This window comes from Peromyscus maniculatus, chromosome 13, assembly GCF_049852395.1.
Source record: "Peromyscus maniculatus bairdii isolate BWxNUB_F1_BW_parent chromosome 13, HU_Pman_BW_mat_3.1, whole genome shotgun sequence".
Taxonomy (NCBI): domain Eukaryota; kingdom Metazoa; phylum Chordata; class Mammalia; order Rodentia; family Cricetidae; genus Peromyscus; species Peromyscus maniculatus.
This window is the reverse complement of record NC_134864.1, coordinates 23,501,055-23,523,571: the sequence shown is the minus strand read 5'-3', so window position 1 is coordinate 23,523,571 and position 22,517 is coordinate 23,501,055. Positions and strand designations below refer to the sequence as shown.

At 38.6% G+C, this 22,517-nt stretch overlaps 1 protein-coding gene across 7 annotated transcripts in view; it reads left to right on the top strand.

Annotated features, from left to right (window-relative positions):
• Ankrd12 (ankyrin repeat domain 12) overlaps positions 1-22,517 on the top strand; it is a 107,348-nt gene that overhangs the window by 54,120 nt on the left and 30,711 nt on the right. For 2 of the 7 annotated variants that reach the window (XM_076549797.1, XM_076549798.1), the window contains 2 exons: positions 3,714-3,828; positions 7,467-7,546. The exons of 2 other annotated variants lie outside the window; for them this stretch is intronic. In XM_076549797.1, the coding sequence (XP_076405912.1) occupies positions 7,483-7,546 (64 nt within the window). In that variant the 5' untranslated portion in view covers positions 3,714-3,828; positions 7,467-7,482. Of the gene's footprint in view, positions 1-3; positions 2,511-3,713; positions 3,829-7,466; positions 7,547-22,517 lie in introns of those variants that run through there. 3 more of the 7 variants (XM_076549803.1, XM_076549800.1, XM_076549799.1) reach the window with 2 other exon arrangements.

Below are 22,517 nucleotides of genomic sequence, written 5' to 3'. Positions count from 1 at the left end.
CAGAATATCATGTAGCCTGGGCAGACCTCAAACTCACTGTGTAGTCAGAACTGGCCTTGACCTTGCAGTCCACTTTCCTCCACCTCCCAAGTACTGTGATTGAAGGCATATGCTACCATATTCAAGGCCTATGAGAGTAAGCAAGCACTCTACCAGTTGAGAATACAGCCTTCACCCCAAATTCTCAACATTTTATTATGGAAAATACTCAAATGTATTAGTTTTCAAGAAATTATACATAGTAAGTACATATTTATTTGTATTTCTAACAAGTATTATACACAGTAAATACCCTATACCCATCAATTATATTTCCCAATTGTTAACTTTTACTGTGTTTCCTTTACATTGTCATATTCTCATCCATCACTTTCTCTAGCCTTGACTGGCCTGGAACTCTATGTAGACCAGACCAACCTCCAACTCAGATGTCCTCCTGCCTGTGCCTCCCAAGTGCTGGGATTAAAGGTGTGCACTACTATGTCCAGGGTACTTCTTATGTTTTGACAATTCACAATAAGATGCAGGCATCCCTAAATACTTGAGTATGCATTTTATTAACTGAAGTTTGATATTTGCTTATGATTTCTCTTGGTAATAATTGTGTTGGAAAATACATGTCTATCATTCTTTGAGTTTTGAGAAATTCCTAGACCTATATAGATAGGGGGAAGAACAAGTCAGTAATATAACGGAGAAATAGAGTGATTCCTTGACTGGGTGACCCAAATGAGCATCATCTAAGTAAGGACAGATGCACAGCGTGTGCCTCCAAATGTAAATATAGATGCACAGTGTGCACCTCCAGATGTGATAAGTGTAGAGGCACAGCCTGTGCCTCCGAATGTAAGAGAAGATGCACAGCGTGTGCCTCCAGATGTAAATGTAGATCTAGAGTGTGTGCCTCCAGATGTAATAAGTGTAGATCATCACCATCTGAACTTGTGTTATCTTGAAGAATGTTCTATGTTTTAAAAAATAAAGCCAACTTAATGTCATAGATTAAGAATTGACAGTGTGGGCTGGAGAGATGGCTCAGCAGTTGAGAGCATTGGCTGTTCTTCCAGAGGTCCTGAGTTCAATTCCCAGCACCCACATGGCAGCTCAGCGCTGTCTGTAACTCCAGTTCCAGGGAGTCTGATGCCCTCTCCTAGCTTCTGAAGGTACTGCTCCCCCACCTCTCTTTCCCCACCTCTCTCTCCCCCTCCTCACCTCACCTTCCCTCCCTCCTCCTCTCTCTTGCACTCTTTCTGTCTCAGACATTCCTAAAAATGGATAAAAATTATTTTTAAAAAGGAGTTGACAGTGTTAAGAGAGGCCAGAAAAAAATAGCAGAACTATTTTAGAATTTGAAAGACATAATTAAAAGACAGTACATGTTCTAGGCTAGAACCTCTACTGAAGGAGAAAAGTGGATGTGAAGAACAGCATTAGATCATTTCACAAGCAATATATCAGTGTGAAATAAGGACGTTGGTGGCCACATTGTGGCATGTAAGGAGAATTTTTGTCTTTTTCAAAGATTTTATTTGTATTTTTGATGATATATATAGGTATGGGGTATGCATGTGAGTCAGTGTCTACAAATGCCACAAGGGGATCTGATCCCTAGGAGCTGTGTTATAGACAATTATTGTGAGTTCCAGAACAGCCAAGGTTACAGAGTGAAATCTTGCCTTGAAAAACTAATTTAAAAAATAAAAAGAACCTATCAATAAGATTAATTGCAAAGTTTGACAATTTATTTTATGCGTTTAAATCCATGGGTTTATAATGATACTTTCAGACATTAATGTGTAATAATCAGAGAATGCTAGAGAACCTGGTTTTTTTTTTTTTTTTTTTTTTTTTTTTGGTTTTTTGGTTTTTTTGTTAGGTTTTGTTTGTTTGTTTTTTGAGACAGTTTCTTGTGTAGCTTTGGAGCCTGTCCTGGAACTCCCTCTGTAGAACTCTCTCTGTGGCCTCAAACTCACAGAGATCCACCTGCCTCTGCCTCTCAAGTGCTGGGATTAAAGGCGTGCGCCACCACCGCCTGGCTCAGTTTACTTTTTTTTTTTTTTTTGGTTTTTCGAGACAGGGTTTCTCTGTGAACTTTTTTTTTTTTTTTAATTAAGCAAGTAAACAGGGAAAATATCATTATCTTACCTAATCTGTAAGAATCCTAAAACTGGGAAACTTCTTTGTGTTAAGAAATATCTTTAGTGGCTAAAGAGATGGCTCAGAGGTTAAGAGCACTGACTTGTTCTTCCAGAGGTCCTGAGTTCAATTCCCAGAAGCCACATGGTAGCTCACAACCATCTGTAATGAGATCTGGTGCCCTCCTATGGCGTGCAGGCAAACATACAAACAGAATACTATCTACATAACAAATAAATAAATCTTAAAAAAAAAAAGAGAAAGAAAGAAAAGAAATGTCTTTAGAAAATTAATCCAGGTAAAATATGTGGAAAAAAATGTGACCATATTTGTAGTCCTGAGTTGTTAACATATCTAAGCATTGAGTATCACAATTACTACCATTAAATAAAAAGCAAGAATAAAACTGCCTCATGTTTGTGATGAGAGAACTCTGTCAAAGGGAACAGACTTTGCTGTCTTCAGTGCTCAGGTCCCCGCTGCCCTCTAAAAGGAACATGTTGTACTGCAACAAGAGTGTACAGTCAGCAAGACCAAGGAGGTAGCAACCTAAACAGATTTTGTTCCTCAACAGAGTCATTGCATGGAAAAGAAAAAGGAGAACATGTATCCCTCACCCCCAAAATGGCTTGAAAGACATACCAAACTTTATAGAAAATAAGCAACATTAAAAACTTAAGCATAGCCAGGAGGCATTGGCGCTCGCCTTTAATCCCAGCACTTGGGAGGCAGAGCCAGGCAGCTCTCTGTGAGTTCGAGGCCAGCCTGGGCTACAGAGCGAGATCTAGGACAGGCACTAAAACAACACAGAGAAACACTGTCTCTTAAAACAAAAACAAACAAACAAACAAACAAACAAAAAACCTTAAGCATAGTTTTCATTGGTGATTTACTCTCCAGGAGAATTTTACATAAAACTCAGTCAAAGTAAACAGCACATGTAAGATTCAGGATGTTGATAAACTAATTTTTAGACATTTATTTATTCATTTTACGTAGAGGGGGAACAGGGCATGGGTGCCATGGCATGAATGTGGGGGTCAGAAGACAACTTGCAGAAGTAGGTTCTTTTCCACCACGTGGGTTCCAGGGATTAAACTCAAGTCATCAGACTTTGTGGTAAGCACCTTTTCTGATTGAGCCATTTCATCAGCTGTGTGTGTGTGTGTGTGTGTGTGTGTGTGTGTGTGTGTGTGTGTGTGTGTGTGTGTGTGTACACGCACACGCATGCGCATGTCTGTATATCACATATGCATTCTAATTCTTCAGATGAGGGTGTTATATAGTTATATACTATGTAAGAGGTAGTACATGATTTCTGAGAGTGACAAGCAGCTGCAACAGTTGTTTTGCTTTATTTAGGAAATAGAATATTCACTCTTCTATAAGTTTTCCAGTGTTTTCACCTACTTCACACACAGACTAGTTAATTATAGGAGGAGAGTGGAGGTGAATAAAAAGGAAATATAACATTAGTAAATGATTGATATCTCTCGATATTGAGAGAAGTGATATTAATGGATCTGAACTATAGGTAAAATTATAAAAGTGGTAACTTTTATCTCTTTGCCCTGTAGTGAAAAATGTAAATTTAATATGTAAAGGCATAAATACTGCTCAGTAAACAGAGACTGACCCTGGGAGATTATGTCAAGGTTCTCTCTCACATGAATCTAAGGACTGTGCATGTAGGTGAGTTAATCCATTGTATCATCTGGGGCTATGAAACCCTCTATGTAGCAGACAATCTTCTTCCCAGTGCTTCAGCTGCTTACTAGGAAAGGCTACCTTACCTTCTTCTCCTTGTGCCAAGAGCTGCCACTTGGACTACTATGTCAGGTTGCCATGCACTGATAAAAAAAAAAAAAGGTAACAACCATCCAGGGTTGCCTGGAGTTATGAGAAAGCAGTCAGCTTAAATGAATTCAGTTTTAACCCCACTAAATAAAAGAACTAGAGGAAATCTAAGTTCAGCATCAAAAATAGGCACTTAGAGAAATTCTGATACTACACAGACAGTCTTAGAAATGGTGTGTGGTCTCAGCATGCAAGAGCACAGAAAGATTACTAGTTCCAGATCCAGCCTGGACCACAGGGCAGGATGAGTCTAGAAATGAAAGTTTGGGGCCAGGACTGTGGCTTAGTTGGTCAAGTGTTTTCCTAGCATATGTGAGGCTCTAAGTTCAGTCTCCAGTAAAACAGACACCTCAAAAAATGAAATACTTGTAGATGCTAGCAAAACATGGTAATTCAGTAAATAAGTGAATTAAACAATTAAATTGTTATTTTAGAAAATAAATCAAGTCATATTTGGTACGACATAACAAAACCACAGAGAATTATGAGTAAAACAAAATGTAAGTAATAGATCCAGTGAAACTGAAGAACTTGAGAATTAAATTTATAGAAATTAAAATGCCGGCCAAGATATGACTTACCTATGAGATTCAAGCAAACAAATGAACAAAAAAACAGAGAACTTCAGTTGTTTAAAAGACTTAGCAGCTGGGCATGGTAGTGCATATCTTTAATTCTAGCTTGAGACAGAGGCAAGCAAGCAGATCTCCATAAGTTCAAGGCCAGCCAGGGCTACATGGTGAGACCCTGTCTCAAAAAGTGGAGAGAAAAAGACTTGTAAAGCATAGTGATATGTACTTTTCTTACTTTGGAGGAATAAACCAGCTTATAAAAGTGACTGACTAACAAAAAGTATATACCTAATAAAAAATAATTAAAAAAAATAAAAGAATGGTTACCTAATAAAAAGGCAGGGAAGTGGAGTTTTACTGTGCTTCTGAGATATCTGTCAGCACTTAACAGAGTACAAGAGGCCTTCACTTAAAGATGAATCCTAAAGTGTTCATGGGTGTGAGATGATAGGGATGGGTATGTTTCAAAGTGCTGTAAATGTGGTGAATGCGGGTGTGAGATACCCAGAAACTGGTTATGAGGACTGGAGCTGAAGCAGAATAGCTCTAGAAGATTATACTTTTGTGTCATTTGAATTTTACTACATAAAAACTATTTTTAATTTTTATTCATTACTTATGAGAGAGAGCACGAATATGAAAGTGTGTGTGTGTCCATGAAATCCATGTGGAGGTCATAGGACAACTTGCTAGAGTTGGTTCTGTACTTCAGTCCTGTGGGTCAGGAATTAACTCAAGCCATTAGGCTTGGTGGCAGTCGCCATTAATATTAGTAGTTGAGCCATCCTACTGGCCCATCTTGTCAAGAATATTCTAAAATACTTAACCCTCTTTATTAGTCAGGCACACTCCTGGGAATACCATGGCTCTTATAGTATTCTCTTTAATGGCAAAAGTTTTTAAAGTATGCAAGTTGATGTAGGAGATTGGTTTAAAAAAAACTCAAGTTGTTTTTTTTTTTTTTTTTAATTCAAGATGGTGCACTTTGAGTTGTGACTTCTTGGAAAGATTTTCATGTATATTAGGTTGGAAACATTAAGATGGATATCATAGAAGCTAATTTTTATTAAGTGACCAGCATTGTTTGGTATTTGGGTTGGTTTGATTTGGTTTGGTTTTGCCATGCTGGTTGATCAAACCCAGGCCCTCACATGTGCTAGGAAAGTACTTTATCCCTAAACTATATCCCTAGTCATCAGCATTGCTTTTAAACCTGCATATGTGCTTACATATGCACATAAAACGTTTCTGTGTGAAATATTAAAAGGAATCAGAATCTGAAAGGGAATTCCACCAGAGTATTGATGAAGCTATGCTGAAGTATAGAGCTAGAGGTGGCAGAAGTAGGCCTGGATTATTTTTTATAAAGATTTTATATGTATGGGTGTTTTGCCTGCATGTATGTTTGTGCATCACATGTATGTACACTACATGTGTGCTTGGCGTCCAAGGAAGCTGGAGGTAGTGTTGGATCCCCTTGGACTGGAGTTACAGATGATTGTGAGCTTCTATATGGGTGCTGGGAATTGAACACAGGTCCTCTGGAAGAACAGCCAGTGGTCTAACTAACTGAGCCATCCCTCCAGCCAATAGTCTATTGTTTTTACATCTGAACTTCAAGTATAATACAGATTAACTGCATTTCATGGAACCTGTTTTTTAGTAAGATTACAAAAGATCTTCACCACTAGATAGATCCTTTAAAAGTATTTTATCCTTTCTGTTCAAACTGGAAGTTGAAAATGCTGACTCTGTTTACTGGGATATAATTCCCTTTGATTTTCTACCGGCTTCCTAGACCACTTTATTTCAAGTTCGTTACAAATGTTCATCTTCTTTTCCTCGATGTCATGTTAGTTTTCTCAAATATTTCACTTATGGACTGACCCTCTTCTCTTAACAGATAGTCTCCCCAATAAGTTCAGCACATATCCTCATTTTTAACTACCAATTACATATTAAGAACTTCCAAACATATCTTTCAATCCCAGACTTTTCTTTCAAACCTCAAAAACTTAGTTTAGTTGCCTCTGGATATTGCTACTTATATTCCCTCAGTGAAACCTCAGAAGTGAAACTTACTTCCCACCATTTATACCAGTGTGGCTTTTCCTTTCTTTTTTTTTTTTTTTTTTTTTTTTTTTTGGTTTTTGGAGACAGGGTTTCTCTGTGTAGCTTTGCACCTTTCCTGGATCTCGCCTTGGAGACCAGGCTGGCCTCGAACTCACAGAGATCCGCCTGGCTCTGCCTCCCGAGTGCTGGGATTAAAGGCGTGCGCCACCACCGCCCGGCGGCTTTTCCTTTCTTAATGACATCATCCCTCATCTATTCTTAGAAGCCATACATTTGGAAGCTGCCCTAACTAGTGTTTCTTCCTTTTCCTGCTATCTAAGTTATTCTGCCATGATTTCTGAGCACCTTCTGTTGTTGGGCATTGTTTAAATACTGTAAAGTAGAGCTGATTAAGAAAAGCAGTAATAATAGTTCCACTATTTTCAGTCAGTTTTTACACTCAACCCGTTTGCAAATCTGTCTGTTATATAAAAGCTGAAAGTCTTTTACACATCCTTCCCACTGCATGGAATCAGGATTTATCAGTTAAAATTCATTATCTTTCATGAGAAAATAAGAAACAAAATTTTTAAGTAGACCGTTTTATATACTATGTTCTATTGTTGCTATGGACTCTTTAATTTTGATTATTCAAGAAACTATAGCTTTAAAAAGCAGCTTTTGTTAAAAAACCTTCCATAGAACAAAGGACTGCAACAGATTTTCAGATAAAAGCTATTTTATTTGAACTTAGATGCTTTAACTGGAGTAGGGCAGATCTTCTAGGGCCTTTTTTATTTTTCGCTAGTACTATTACCTGTGTTCATCAGCTATGTATTGATTTTTCAGAATATTTATTTTCCACATGGTGAATGTGCCTGAATTATTGCTTGATCAAAGTGCCTCAAGGGATGATGCAAAAATTGTCAGTAAGTATCATACAAAGATTTTGGAGTTGCTGAAGACTGATGACAAAACCCAAATTTTATTCTTTAATTTACATGAGGTCCTTGTTAAACTTAACATTATCAATCTTCAACCAATCAAAATCCAGAATGCCTTGTTTAATCAAGAACTAATTTAACTGCCCATAGATGTTTGTATGTCAAAGTCCCACACCATCATTATCCCTCAGAAATGCCATCCATGTGACAGATACACTTTAAGTGTTACAAAATTAGAAGATAACCAAGCCTGTGCATTTCACACCTTTATAAACTTGGAGTAACAGTGTCATATATGTAGCATTTCAAATGCAGTTTATTCCACAAAATATTGTGTGTTATGTCAGTTCTGCTCAAAGTAGCTGTCCTGTAAACTGTTTGCTGTTAATACTGGTCCACCAATCCCCAAGATAAGAAACCTGTGTCAGAATGTCATGTAATGCACTGCTTTTTCCTTCACTAGGGAAAATGCTATGAAGAAATGTCAGCTGATAGAAACAGTGATGAGATTGTGTAATTAATTGATTTCCACTTTTAGTGTAAGACCCTGTTTGTAAGGAGCAGTATAGTCAGTAGGCTGGTCTCACTTAGTGGCTGAGTTACTGCACTTTGAGTGGCAGTTCTGGATCATGTTGGTCAGACACTTAGGATAATACTACAGGAGTACACATCCTGGTTAATACAGCTTACTTGGATATAAGTGTGCGGTATTTAAATTTTCTAACTTCTTAGTTGTTTGTCCCCTTCTCAATATTTACTACAGATTTTCTAGTTTGTTTTGTTTCGTTTTTTTCTAAATAGAGTCTCCCGGCTAGCTTTGAATTTGCTATGTAGACCAGGCTGACCCTGAACTCAAAGAAATCTACCTGCCTGTGCCTCTCAATCTTGGGATTAAAGGTGTATGCCACCAGTCCTGGCCTATTTCCTATTCTTACTCAATGTTAGCTAAAGTGCAAAAATGCTTTCTCCTTGTTCAGAATCCTACCTAATAATAGTACTTTTGTTTCTTTTCTTTTCTTTTTTTTTTTTTTTTTTTGGTTTTTCAAGACAGGGTTTCTCTGTGTAGCTTTGCGCCTTTCCTGGAACTCACTTGGTAGCCCAGGCTGGCCTCGAACTCACAGAGATCTGCCTGTCTCTGCTTCCCGAGTGCTGGGATTAAAGGCGTGCGCCACCACCTTCCGGCATAATAGTACTTTCTACAAACAATTTTCTTGTTGTCATACTGAGAATTCAGTCATACTCAGCCAACCCTTGCTCACGAATTGTAATTATGGCCACGGAGAAGTGTGTCTCATAGTGCCCCCTCCATTCTTCTTTAACACTCCCTGGTTGCCTAATAGAGATTTTGTTAACAACTTTGCCATACTCCAGCCTTTTCATTTAAGGAGTGCCCAGTGAACAAATTTTTAAACGCCAGTCATTGTTAAAAGAGCTATCCACTTTTCCATGTCTTCTTCTGCTGGTAATCTGGCCTTTGTAAAGTAGCTGCTATAAACTTTAATCATCTGTACATTTCAGCTTAACCAAAGAAATTCTCTGTCCTTGGAAACTGCTTTTAGAGTCTTCTGCAAGATGATGAGCCCTTGAAAGGAGAGTGATAAATTGTTTCCCCTGGTGTTTGCTGGGTGCATTTGTGTCATGAAATACACAGAATATCCAGTATTTTGAATCATTTATCAGTGTTAAGATAGTACATTTTATTATTCTGCCAAAAATGTCATAATTTATAAGACTATTTTCCTTAGTTTTATATTTTAGTAGCTATATAAAATATTGGTACATAATTGTGGGTTTTTAATAGTTAATCAAGAGATCAAAATAAGCCAATATTTAAGTCAGAATATACCAGAATTTTTTTATGAAATGGGCTATATGTTGTTAACATTTGAACATAAGTAGAAGCATGATCTTAGGAAATCTCAAAGCAAAGTTGAAATGTAACAAATATAGGAAGAACTTCTTTGTGATGATTTTAGAGGGTCCAGATATTATACCAACATATTTTAATTATCATTTAGACTTGATACACACCATATTTTTTAGAATAAGGGCATTTAAGGGTTGGGGATTTAGCTCAGTGGTAGAGTGCTTGAGGTTCAGTCCTCAGCTCTGGGGTTAAAAAAAAAAAAAAAAAAAAAGAATAAGGGCATTTGGAGCCTGGAGATTGGCTCATCAGTTAAGAGTGCTGGCTGTCTTCAGAGGACCTGACCTTGCTTCCCAGCACCCAAACAGAGGCTCAGAACCTTCTGTAACTTCAGTTCCAGGGTATCCAATGCTGCTTTCTGCCCTCCTTGGGCACCAGGCACACACATATGCTGCACATACATGTGTAGGCAAATGTCACAGTCATACACATAAAATAACATTTAAAAAATTTAAAGTAAAGCATTTTCTTATTGATATACTAGAATTAAAGTTTTTTTAACCTGTGAAATTAAAATACAAATAGTATTTTTGTTCTTTTCCAAGTAACGTGTTGTAATAACTTTATATTGAAGATATAGAAAGGGTTAGACCTCTTTTTTTAATCTTTTTTTTAAATTTTCTTTATTTTTTATTTTATGTGTATTGATGTTTTGCCTGCATATATGTCTGTGTGAAAGTGTCAGATCTTGGAGTTACAAACAGTTGTGAGGTGCCATGTGGGTGCTGGGAATTGAACTCGGGACCTCTGGAAGAGCAGTCAGTGCTCTTAACCGCTGAGCCTTCTCTCCAGCTCTAGACCTCTTATAAAAAGATGAAATTCATTTTTTCTCCTGATAACTTGATTTTATTAAATCAAGACTATTAGCATTCTTGATTGCGTCTACTTTGAGGATGTTGAGTAGTAGCAAGCGCCAAGTCAGTTGTTCATTTTTGACCTATCTTTGTAATATTGGTGTTCAGAGAAAATAACTACTTTGGAGTCCCGTGTAGAGAAGGCTCAGTAAGCACACTTCATTATAGACAGTAAAATAGCTTTCATTTAGTGGCAACTTACTAAACAAAATTTAGGCAATTCCATGATAGTGTTTTCCATATTTTCTCATCTGCTTTTTTAACATGTGTGGTATTCTTTACAAACATACTTGCATTGTAACTTTTAAACATTCTTATAATACCAATGTCTTAAACAATATCCATTTTTATTATATATTTATATAGGTTAACTGTGCATCAGCCCAGACCCAAAACCTGAGAATTTTTAATTCTAGATGAAATAGTTGTTAATGGGAAAATATATATATATGAAGTTTTAAGTAAGGAGACAACAAGGAATGAAGGTCTAAATTACATAACGTTGTAAAATTTCATTCTTTAGTACTAGATGAACAACATGTTAGTAACCAAATACCATTTACATGATGAAACCCCATCTCAAAAAAGGAAAAAATAGCATGTTCTCAGACATGTGAAATGGTTCTGCAGGTAAAGACACCGGTGGCCAACCCTGACAACCTGAGTTCAGTCCTTGGAACCCACAGGGTAGAAGGAGCAAACTAATTCCCTGAAGTTGTCCTCAGACCTCCAGACACATGCTGAGTGTGTTCATGTGCACCCTTCCAGTAATTTAGTTACTTTTTAAAAAGAGAACCTTAAATAACATGTTCTATATCTTTAATTTGCTTATTATGCATCAATAAGAAATTGTAGTCGCAGCTTCACTGTGCTCTGGATAGCTTCTGATTAGTAAGTATAAGTCCTTGAAGTGGGTCTGTCACATAATTATAGCAGTGAGCTATTGCTGAATATTTAAAACTAAAACTAAATAAGCATACCTTTGAGCAGAACCCTTAAAAAGACCATTCATTTAAAAATATTGATTATATGTACATGCATTTAAATAAACTCAAGTTAATCAATTTCATCTCATCCAAAGAAAAATGGCTTTCTTAGTCATGGTAAAGGACCTCCATGTAATGCATATATTCATAATGGAGCATCTGACCCTGGGTGATTTTTGTCGGTTTCCTTTAGTGACATCAAAATTTTTGTCATGATATTTGTCCTACTTTCAGTTAAGAAATGTACTTTATAGAATCAGTTTCTATGTTACAGTTTGACAGAAGGAGGTGGGTGATGACTAACTGAGGGATGTGTGTAGAGTGCTCCAGACCTTGGCTGTAGTTACGATAAGATCAGATCCATCCTTGATCTTTCCCATCAACCCAGGAAGCAAGTTATGCCTAATGTGGGTTTTACTTTTAAACGTAGTTTTCTCAGCTATTGATCATGTCCTTTTCCTTCTGCTTCACCCTTAAACCTCTGATGGTAATTTCCTTAGCAGAACCTATTATTGCAGAAATAAAGTGAAAAGAAAGTAAGCTACTATCTGGTAGCGTATTTTCAAATACATGTGACTTCTTTTCTCCTAGGTAGTAATCAAAACACTCAGTATTTGTTTGGAGAATTGAGGTTTAGAAATAGAAACTTAAAAGAGACTACGTGAATGACTGTGGTATAGCTGAGTTTCTGGGGTGCATGTCTAGAATGCGTGATGCTTGGGTTGAATTCTTTGTACTATATAAGACAGGTGTGGTGTGCACCTGTAATCCCAGCATTCAGAGGTGAATGCAGAAGGAAAAGTTGGGGGCTAGCCTGAACTACACAGCATTGTTAGGGAGAGACAGAGATAGTTCTCACTGAATGTGAAAGATACCAACATTTGTTTTCTAAAATGTAGCTTATGTTTTTTAATTGCTTGATTCCTTGTCTAGGTAACATAAACAAGTTATATGATTCTTAAAGATAGTAATTTTTGTTAGTGAAGAACAAAGGAATTACTCAAAATAGACATAGAACAGGTTTGATTCAGTGGTGAAACATTACTCCCTAGGAGGTGCCAAAAACTCTCTCAAATTCAGCCAGATTGCTAGGGAGTAGTCTCAGCTAGAAGACACAGATTAGAGATAATCCCAGATTCTGGTGACAGCTCTCGCACTTAGGGGAATTATCCATTCAGCAAATGGTTTTTTCCTTTATCAATATGAAAAATCCAGAGACTTGAGGAAAATCAGCTTAATGAAATATAAGAAGCTCCAAAATAGAACAATTGATCCTGCAGATTGTAAATGAAATAGGAAGGAAAAGAGTAAATTCTCAGTATCCTTGGAAAATAGAGAACAGTGACTCCACAGCCTAATCTACAGAAGGTTGTAATCAGACAGCAGTGTCCTTTGAGATAAGACTACTAAGAGCGGACATTACTGAAGATCCCATTTGAAACCTACAAGACAGGCAGCCAGCAAGGGCATTGAAAATATAAGGAAATGCCATTTAAAAATAGACCAAGGACCTACATTTTTTCATATTGCAAAACAAGGACGAATGTTGGGAAGAAAGTTTGTTTTGTTTTTAAAGTAAAAGACTTGTATTTTAGGCCAAAGGGCTTTTTTGTTTTTGTTTTTGTTTTTTTTGTGGGGGGGTAACAAAGTCATATAGCACAGGGTGACCCTGACCCTGCTGATCAGCCTCACAAGTGCCAGGATTACAGACATGCTTATACCTCACTCACTCATTCATTCATTCCCATCCTTCCTCTCCCCCTCTCTTTTCCTCCCTCCTTCCCCTCTCCTCCCCCTTCCTTTTCCTTCCTTATTTTCTTTCTGTTTTGTGTGTGTGTGTGTGTGTGTGTGTGTGTGTGTGTGTGTGTGAGAGAGAGAGAGAGAGAGAGACAGAGACAGAGACAGAGACAGAGACAGAGACAGAGACAAATCTTGCCTGGTAGCCCAGGCTAACCTTTTAACTTGTCAATAATTCTCTGCCCTGGTCTCCTAAGTGCTAAAATTGAATGTGTAAACCACCAGACCTAGTTTGGGAATTTTTTTTAATGAAAAAAAAAAAAAGAGATAGTTAAAACACACAGGGAGAACTAGTCAAGCATATCACAATTTTAAGGATAGAACAAGAAAACCTATTACATAAACATAAAGACTAAGTTTAAAATTTTCATGAAAATCTCTACAATGATAGCAATGATTTGGCTTACCTTAGAGCAAAATATTGGAATGTTTGTGGAAAATGTTATCAAGAACTTGTATATTGGGGCTAGAGAGATGGCTCAATGGTTAAGAGTGTGCACTACTTTCAAAAGACCTGAGTTCAGTTCCCAGCACCCACACCAGGCAGCTAGCTCACAACTGCCTGTGATTCAGACCCAGCACCTCTGGCATCTGCAGGCACCTGCACTCCCATGCACATCCCCACATACAAAGACGTGGTATGTCAGTTGTGATGATTGGCAGCTCTGCCTTAGTTCTTGGGAGGCTGAGCAGCAGAGGGTCAGGCTTAAGGCCAGTCTGGGTTTCATAGTGAGACCAACCACCTCCAGAAAACAAGGTGTCCTCACTCCTGCACTTCAGCCTCGTCCTTTGTCATGCTGTCAGTGAGGGGAAGGAGGCATCTTTCCCTACTGAACAAGGGAGAAAGACAACTACAGGGAATGTCTCAGGCTAGATGGACAGAAAGTTTCTAAGTATTTAGGCTGTCCAGAATGACAAAAGTAAGTCAGTAATTTAGAAATGCTGGTAGATGGACAGACCTGAGGTTTAAGAAATTTACTCTGGTTTTTCTAACTTCATTAAATGGGAATAAAATTTAATTTAATACTTTTAAATAAGTTAGGAAAATTATTTCTTGGATGGTAGCATTATTTTGGAATTTTGTTCTTCTATTTTCCCATCTCTGTGTTTTCCATCATGAACTGTTCTGCTTTTACTAAAAGGACAATAAGTATTTTAAAGTGAATGAAACCACTCAATCACTGAAGTATAGCTTAGGACTTTTAAAAAGAAGATTTATTTATTTATTTTATGTCTATGTGTCCTAGTGCATGTGTGTGCACCAGATAACACAGTGGCCAATAAGGGTGGCCTGAAACCCTGGAGCTGGAGTTCAAGCTGTTTTAAACCACTCAGTGTTGGCCTGGGAGCCTAACCCAGGTCCTCTGCAAGGTCAGCAAGTGTCCTTAAACCTGTAAGCTGTCTTCTGCAGCCACAAGCTTAGAACTTTTTAATAGACGAGGTCATTTCCAGAAGGCTTACAAATGCCATACCAGATGTTCCTAATGTTAATAAAGTCCTTAATTTTAGTTACATATTTATGCTGAGTAAAGGACTGTGAAAGGCAGGAGTGGGAGTTGTGGGGTGAGTTGGGGTGGCGTGGGAGAGAGAAGCATCCTCACAAAACTTGGTGATGCAGACTTTGACATTGGGAATAACTCAAGCTAGTCTTTTCCCTGTCCCTTTTTAAAGCAGCTAGATTAGCCACATGGCTCACATTTTACCGCTTTTAGACTATCTATGTGTAAGCCCTGGTTCCTTATCGTTTGTGCTCAGATTCCACATCTCTCGGGGTCAACAGCACCTCACCTTAGGGGGAGGTGTTGGGAAGGTAAGTGAGTCAATGCATCAATACTTGTTCAAAAAAACCACCTCACAGAATTGGCATTTGGTAAATACTGGTTTCAAAGGCTTTAAAAAAAATCTAGCTTAATGATATATACCTATAATCCTAGTACTTGAGAGGCTGACACAGTAGGAATCCCAAACTTAAGGCCAGCCTTGGTACATAGCAAATCCCTAGCTCAAAATAAAAAACAGTAAAAAAAATCTCAATGTTATCACATTAGATATTTAAATTAAATATTCAAAGTCATACTTTACCTGATATTGTAGCATTACAATATATTTTTTTTTTTTTTTTGGTTTTTCGAGACAGGGTTTCTCTGTGTAGCTTTGCGCCTTTTCCTGGAACTCACTTGGTAGCCCAGGCTGGCCTTGAACTCACAGAGATCCGCCTGGCTCTGCCTTCCGAGTGCTGGGATTAAAGGCGTGCGCCACCACCGCCCGGCTGAATTACAGTATTTTTAGTTGTAATTAACATTACAAGATGAAAATTAAAATTCACCTACCCACTTACTAGTTTGTAGTCACTTGAGCTGGTCAAGGTGTAGCTTTCTTACATAGTCATGAATGAGTTACTTTAATCAGTTTTATGTGATATTCAGGTATTTGTACCCACATTCCTTGCTTTTTAGATGTGTTTTTATAGCTGTGAGGATCAGTTTTGGAAAATTTATAGTTAAATGATGCAGATGTCAGTATATGACTGAAATATTAATTTATGATGTTTACTTGATTTAATTTATTACAGAATGAGTAGTGATTGAACTCTCTGATCATGTTCAAATGTGACACATTCTTTCTGTTGAGCAAAAACACGCACTGAAAATTCAGTGAATTGGTGTTGCCTTTCCCTGCTCTTGGTTCTACTGCTGCTGAGCCTGCTGATAAGTACCTTTGTCTTTAGTGAAGGGCTGGGGTGACAGGTTAGTGGGTCAGTGCTTCCTGTGTCAACAGGAGGCCCAAGTTGAGTCTCCAGCACCCAGGCCTCTGCAGGGAGGCCCATATACACGTGCAGTCTATAATCTCAGTGCTGGGCAGGCAGAGACTGGAGCATCCTGGGGCTGTGTTGGTTACCAGTCCAGCTGAGTCAGCTCCAGGTTTCAATAAGAGACCTTATCTCGAAAAATAAGGTGGAAGCCTGGTGGTGGTGGTGGTGGTGGTGGTGGTGGTGGTGGTGGTGGTGGTGGTGGTGGTGGTGGTGGTGGTGGTGGTGTCGTTGGTGTCGTCGCACACCTTTAATCCCAGCACTTGAGAGGCAAAGGCAGGTGGATCTCTGTGAGTTGGAGGACAGCCAGGGATACACAGAGGAACCCAGTCTCAAAAAAAAAATCAAAATAAACAAACAAACAAACAAACAAACCCAGTCTCAAAAAATCAAAATGAATGAATGAATGAATGAATAAGGTGGAGAGCCTGGAGAGAAGGCCTACCTAGTTGTTAAGAGCACTGGCTCTTTTTCCAGTTTGATTTTTTTCCAGTTTGATTGCCAGCACCCACATGGCTGATCACGGCCACATGTAACTCCAGTTCCAGGAGATCGGATGCCCTCTTCTGACCTCTGTAGCACTACATACATGTCATGCACAAACTTTCAAGTAGACAAAACACCCATCACATAAAATAAACAAGCATATTTTAAAATTACTTTATGTGTAGGACATTTTGTCTGCATGTGTGTCTGTGCACCACATGCATGCCTGTTGCCCTTGGAGGCCAGATGAAGGCATCAGTCCCCTGGAATTGAAGTTATAGAAAATTACCAACTGCCACGTGGGTGCTGGGAATCAAACCTGGGTGCTATGGAAGAGCAAGCCAGTGTTCTTAACCACTGAGCCATCTCTCCAGACATCCCTACCCCCACCAATTTTTTTAATTAAAAAAAAAAGGTGTTGACCATAAGAGACACTTTGATGTTGATCGCTGGCATATAGACATACAGGCAGCAAGTACATACAGTCCTTAGTGGAGGACTACGAATTTTATAAGATGCATTTGCATGTACACCATAGCCCATAATATAGATTTGCATGTTACCTGGGTCTTTGAATCTTCCCAGAGTCCATTTTACTGCATCTTTTTGGTTTCAGTTATTATCTCAAATTCAAAATCTCTCTACTTCCTTACATACAGTGATTTCAGTGTTGAAGAAATTTTGTTAAAAGAGATTTTACAAGAGGATTTTAGTTGTAATTGAGTAGGAAATAACATGAACTTTAATGTGGTTCTATTTTAAATTTTTTTTCTCATGCATGAGGTGAATGAACTTTCAGAATCAATCACTAGCACTTAGTTTGTACCTTAATTCTCTGTGTGTAGCATTAAAATAATTTACATGCTTATTTTGCCCAAAATTTGCTTTTTAAAGTTTATTATTTAATTTTATGTGTATGGGTGTTTTGCCTGCATACATATCTGTGCCCCATATGCATGTTTGGTACCAGTGGAGGCCAAAAGAGGGCACCATATCATCTGGAACTGGAACTACAGGCAGTTGTGAGTCACTGTGTGGGTGCTTGGAATTGAACCTGGGTTTTCTGGAAGGCCAGACACTACATTTAACCACTGAGCCATCTCTCCAACCCTTCGCCCATAATTTTCAAGTAAGCACCACCACAATTTATTTTGACATTGATTTATTGAAAGAGGGGTACACGTGTATCATGGCTTGGAGGTCAGAGGACAAGTTGGGATGATTGATTTTTCTCCTTTCATCATGGCTCAATCTGATATCAGCCTCCTTGGTGGCAAGTGACTTTACCCTCTGCGCCATCTCTCTAGCTCCTGCCGTTTAATTTTTTATGTCTTGATACGGTTCTAAAATTTACAGTTTGTACATTTATTCAGTATTAATCATCTACTACATGCTAAGCACAGAATTCTATTATAGTTATTATAAGTCTGTTATTATAATAGCCTATTACAAATAACTATTATAAATGTTTTATAAATGTACAAAATGTTCTTAAACATTTTACTTATTTTTTAGCTCTTAAACTTACTTTTATTTATGTGTATGTGTGCATGCCTGACTATCTGTATGTGCACCAAATTCATGCAGGTGCTCATGGAGGTCGGAGGAGGGTGACAGATCCCCTGCAGCTGGAGTTACAGGTGGTTGTAAGCTGCCATGTAGCTGCTAACTCTTCACTGCTGAGCCATCTCGACAGCCCTGATGTGTGCTTTCTATGTTTATAGGCAGTTATTTGCTGTATGGACTTGCACATATGCTTAAGGATTCATTAGAATCTACAGAGCATGTTAGAGATGCTGTGGAATCGCTCCACCTACCCATTGCCTATTTTGAAAATGGACATTTCCCATCCTAGATAACTGACATTAAAAAGTACACCTTTAGGAATGGCACCAACCACATGTTAGGGGGTAACTGGGAGTTAACATCACTTCCCAAACCACTCCAAATAAACTTACAAAGTCAATACTAATGCAGATATATTGTGAGGACAAATTACCTCTTCTTCCTCCCAGCAGACTACTCTAATATATAGTTGTCTATATGTATGTATTACTTTCTCTATGTAAATCTTGACCCTGCATTTAAACATGAATCTAAATATCTCCTAGTGATACGTTTATGGAAAATAATGAGTAGGTGATTACAATCTACAGAAGTATGCATGGACATTGTAGGAAAGGCAATGGCTTGCTGGCATGGCTAATAGATATAGCAAAAAGGAATGAATGGTGAGAGTTTCTAGAATACACTGAAGTCAGAAAAAGAACTCTTGTTTACTTAGTGTGTAGTTGGGAGCAGAGTTTCAGTGGCTCTGCTTGCTTGTCCCTTCATTGGTACAGTAGCAGTTGTTCCAAAGGTCAGAAGTTTGCTTGTCAAGTAAGAAGGTCACTAGTGAATTGTGGGAGTGAAGATGATGGTTCAAGACTTTGAAAAGATATTTTTATTGTCATCTTAGAAGTTATTTTATCCTAAAATGGGAAACTCTGAGATGAGAAGACATGCATTATGGGTCTGTAATTCTGACCATAATGTAGCTTGATCTAGGCAAGACTCTGGGCTGAGATAGTACTCGTGGGAGTAGAGAAGGGATGGATTTAAGCGTCCCAGCTGACTAAAACTTCAATATTGAAATTGAAACTTGAGGAGCTGAGGATTATAAATGGCTCATAGGGATTTTATTACAATTAATATTTGTGTATGAATGTGGACACATGTACCACAGCACATCTGTGGAGGTCAGAGGACTAATTCTGGGAATGTCCCTCTGTTATGGGTTCCAGGGATTAAGGACCAGTTGTCAGGTTTGGGCAGCAGCCACCTTTACACAGAGCCATCTTCCTGGCCTAATGTAAAGAGGTTTACATTGAGTACCAGGGTTCTTTGTTATACCAGAGATAGAGAATGCTGGCTTCAAGGCAACAGTTGTGGAAGGAAGGAGGTGAGTTGAATCTTTGTAGTCCCGAGTTTTAAGACAGTGGAAAAGAACCCAGGAAGTTGATCCAGTTCAATTTCAGAGGAAAGGTGAGACATTGAGTACACAATCATCACTACTGCTACAATAGATGACAGCGACAGAATGATTGTCTTTAGTGTGGAATGCATAAGGCAATCTCTTCAAAAGCCCAGTATTTGTTGATTTTCTTATTAGACATTTAAAGTGTAATATTTTGTTAAATACTGATCCAGAAGTATCACATCAAAACCTTTTGTTTTATTTTATATTTTATTTGTTATTTTATTTTTATATTAGATTTTTGAGGAAGGGACTTAATATATACCTTCATCTCCTAATGTGTCACATCTGCTCTGGTTGCTTGACCATTTTCTTTCTTTCTTTCTTTCTTTTTTTTTTTTTTTTGTTGTTGTTTTCTTGTTTTTTGAGACAGGGTTTCCTCTGTGTAGCTTTGGCGCCTTTCCTGGAACTCACTATGTAGCCCAGGCTGGCCTCGAACTCACAGAGATCCACCTGCCTCTGCCTCCCAAGTGCTAGGATCAAAGGCGTGCACCACCACTGCCCAGCCTGCTTGACCATTTTCGTAGCATTCAAGAAAACATGCAGTCAGTGTGGTGACATGCACCTTTAATCCTAGGAGGCAGAAACAGGCAGTCTCTTTAGTCCAAGGATAGCCTGGTGTACAGAGGGAGTTCCAGAACATCCAGGGCTACATAAACCCTGTCTTGAAAAACCAAAGAAAAAGAAAAGATGTAATTTATGGAAAGCTCAGTAGACAGGCCCAAGGCCAATAGAGAACTTAGACACACTGAACCATTCTTTAAATGTCTCCAGTCTTGTTTTCTATCTGCGTTCAGCTACCTTGAAATGCAAGAACAACTCTCACATGGATTTAAGGGTATTAGCTAAAAGTAAAAGGACAAGAAAAATGTAATAACATATTTTAATGAAATATTTGACAGTTGCATGTTTCTTGTTTTCCTATTTTCTCAAATAAGATGTTGAAAATAAGTTTAGTTTAAAAATGTTACAAGAATTTTTTTTTCAGAAACAATTTTGTAACATCTATTTTAAATACAAGTTCAAATTTGATGATTAAGGGGACTCTAAACACTAAAAAGTTTGAAACAAAATGGTAAAACAACTTAGTATAATGATAACCAATGGCATTTAAACAGTTTTTATTTAGAATGTTTTTCATATACAAAACCAAACAAACACTATGCAGTGGTGCCACACGCCTTTAATCGCAGCACTTGGGAGGCAGAGGCAGGTGGATCTCTGTGAGTTCGAAGCCAACCTGGTCTACAGAATGAGTTCCAGGACAGCCATGGGCACAAAGAGAAATCCTGTCTTGAAAAACAAAACAAAACAAAAAATCAAAATTCTTTCAAATTATATATTTTGATCATGTGTTTTTTTCCTTCCTGCAACTCCTCCCAGGTCTTCCCCACTTCCCTACCAACCCAGCTTCAAGTTCTCTCCCCTTCAAAAAAAAAACATCCATTAAGATAAAATTTCCAAAACAAAACAAAAAGGACACAAGAACAGCAACAAAAACAACCATGGAGTCCGTTTTGTGTTGGCCAACTATCCCTGGGCATGTTACCCTGGAGTGTGGTTGATATACCCATTGGCACTCTGTCTGAGAAAACTGGCTTTCCTTTTGCCAGAGGGTATCAGTTACGAATAGCTCTTGGTTAGGGGTGATACCCTGTCTGCTTGAACCTGCACAGACCCTGTGAGTTCATATGTGCAGCAGTCCTTTTGTTTCTGGAAGAAACTGTCCTCTAACTCTTACAATCGTCTGCTGCTTCTTGAGCATAGATCCTTGAGCCTTGAGGGAACTGGCTTAATGAAGACGTCCCACACAGTAGTAAGTGCTCCAGGCACATTGTTCAGTTGTGGGTCTCTAAATTTCCATCTACTGTGAGAAGCTTCTCTGAGGAAGGTTGAGTGAGACACTGATCTGTGAGTATTAGCAGAACTGTAGTATAGGTTCTCCTCTGGGCCTGTGACCTGTGGAGTCTCAGGGTCTTGGCTGCTGTAGCAGTGTGGGGTAGAGGTCTTCTCAGGGTGGGGGCCTTCAACTCAATGAGAAGGTGGTCGGTTACCCTGGTAACACTTGTGCCACTGTCGCACCAGCATCTCTCGCAGACGACGGTTGTTGGAGGTCTCATGGTTGGTAGCTGGATGATAGTGACGACTGCCTTTCACCTCTGATAGTGTGCAGAGCACCTTCTAGCACCATCAAACTAGTCGGTGAGGATGAAGCTTCAACTTCTACATGTTTGGTGACTTATCTAAGTGCTCTCTACCTCACTAGAGCCTTCCCATCTGGTCGTAGAGAGCAACTAGTAACCTTGACAAGAGCCTGTGATACTGGGGGGTTGTCATCATAGGACCCTAACCATGGCCATTTTGGATGGTTTACTTAACACAGCAAACATCTGCCTAAAAAGAAAAAAAAACAGAGGAAAGACCCTTTTGAAGTGATTACTTGACTGGTATCTAGGACCAGCTGATCTGTGATCTGAGTAAAATGAATTGAAACTTAAGTCTGCTTAAGGAAGGAAAGATTTTTGTCAGCTTGGTCTACGCACACACAGTAACACCGAGAGGGAAGTGGTCTTGGTTCAGGACCACGGATAATGCCAAGAAATATGAGTGGAAAATCCTGACATGTGTGAGTCAGAGCCCAGAACCCAATGGATTCACAGAGATATTTCATTATCATATGGGTGTTTGTTAAAATCAGGCTAAATTCTTTATATTGGAATTTATAGGTTGTTTTCAAAATATGCACATTAAAAATATGAGGAAACAAAGACATGTTTGCATTGGAAAGTATTTCTTTAGTATGTGAATTAGGAACATAAATGACAAACTATCGCTCTCTCTCTCTCTCTTTTTTTTTTTTTTTTCTCGAGACAGGGTTTCTCTGTGTAGCTTTGCACCTTTCCTGGATCTCACTCTGTAGCCCAGGCTGGCCTCTAACTCATAGAGATCCGCCTGGCTCTGCCTCCCGAGTGCTAAGATTAAAGGCGTGGGCCACCACCGCCCGGCAAACTTTATCGCTCTTAAGTGCCAATGCATATATGTATAATTCCATTAGTGCATAGATTTCAAGCTGGTCATAAGCAT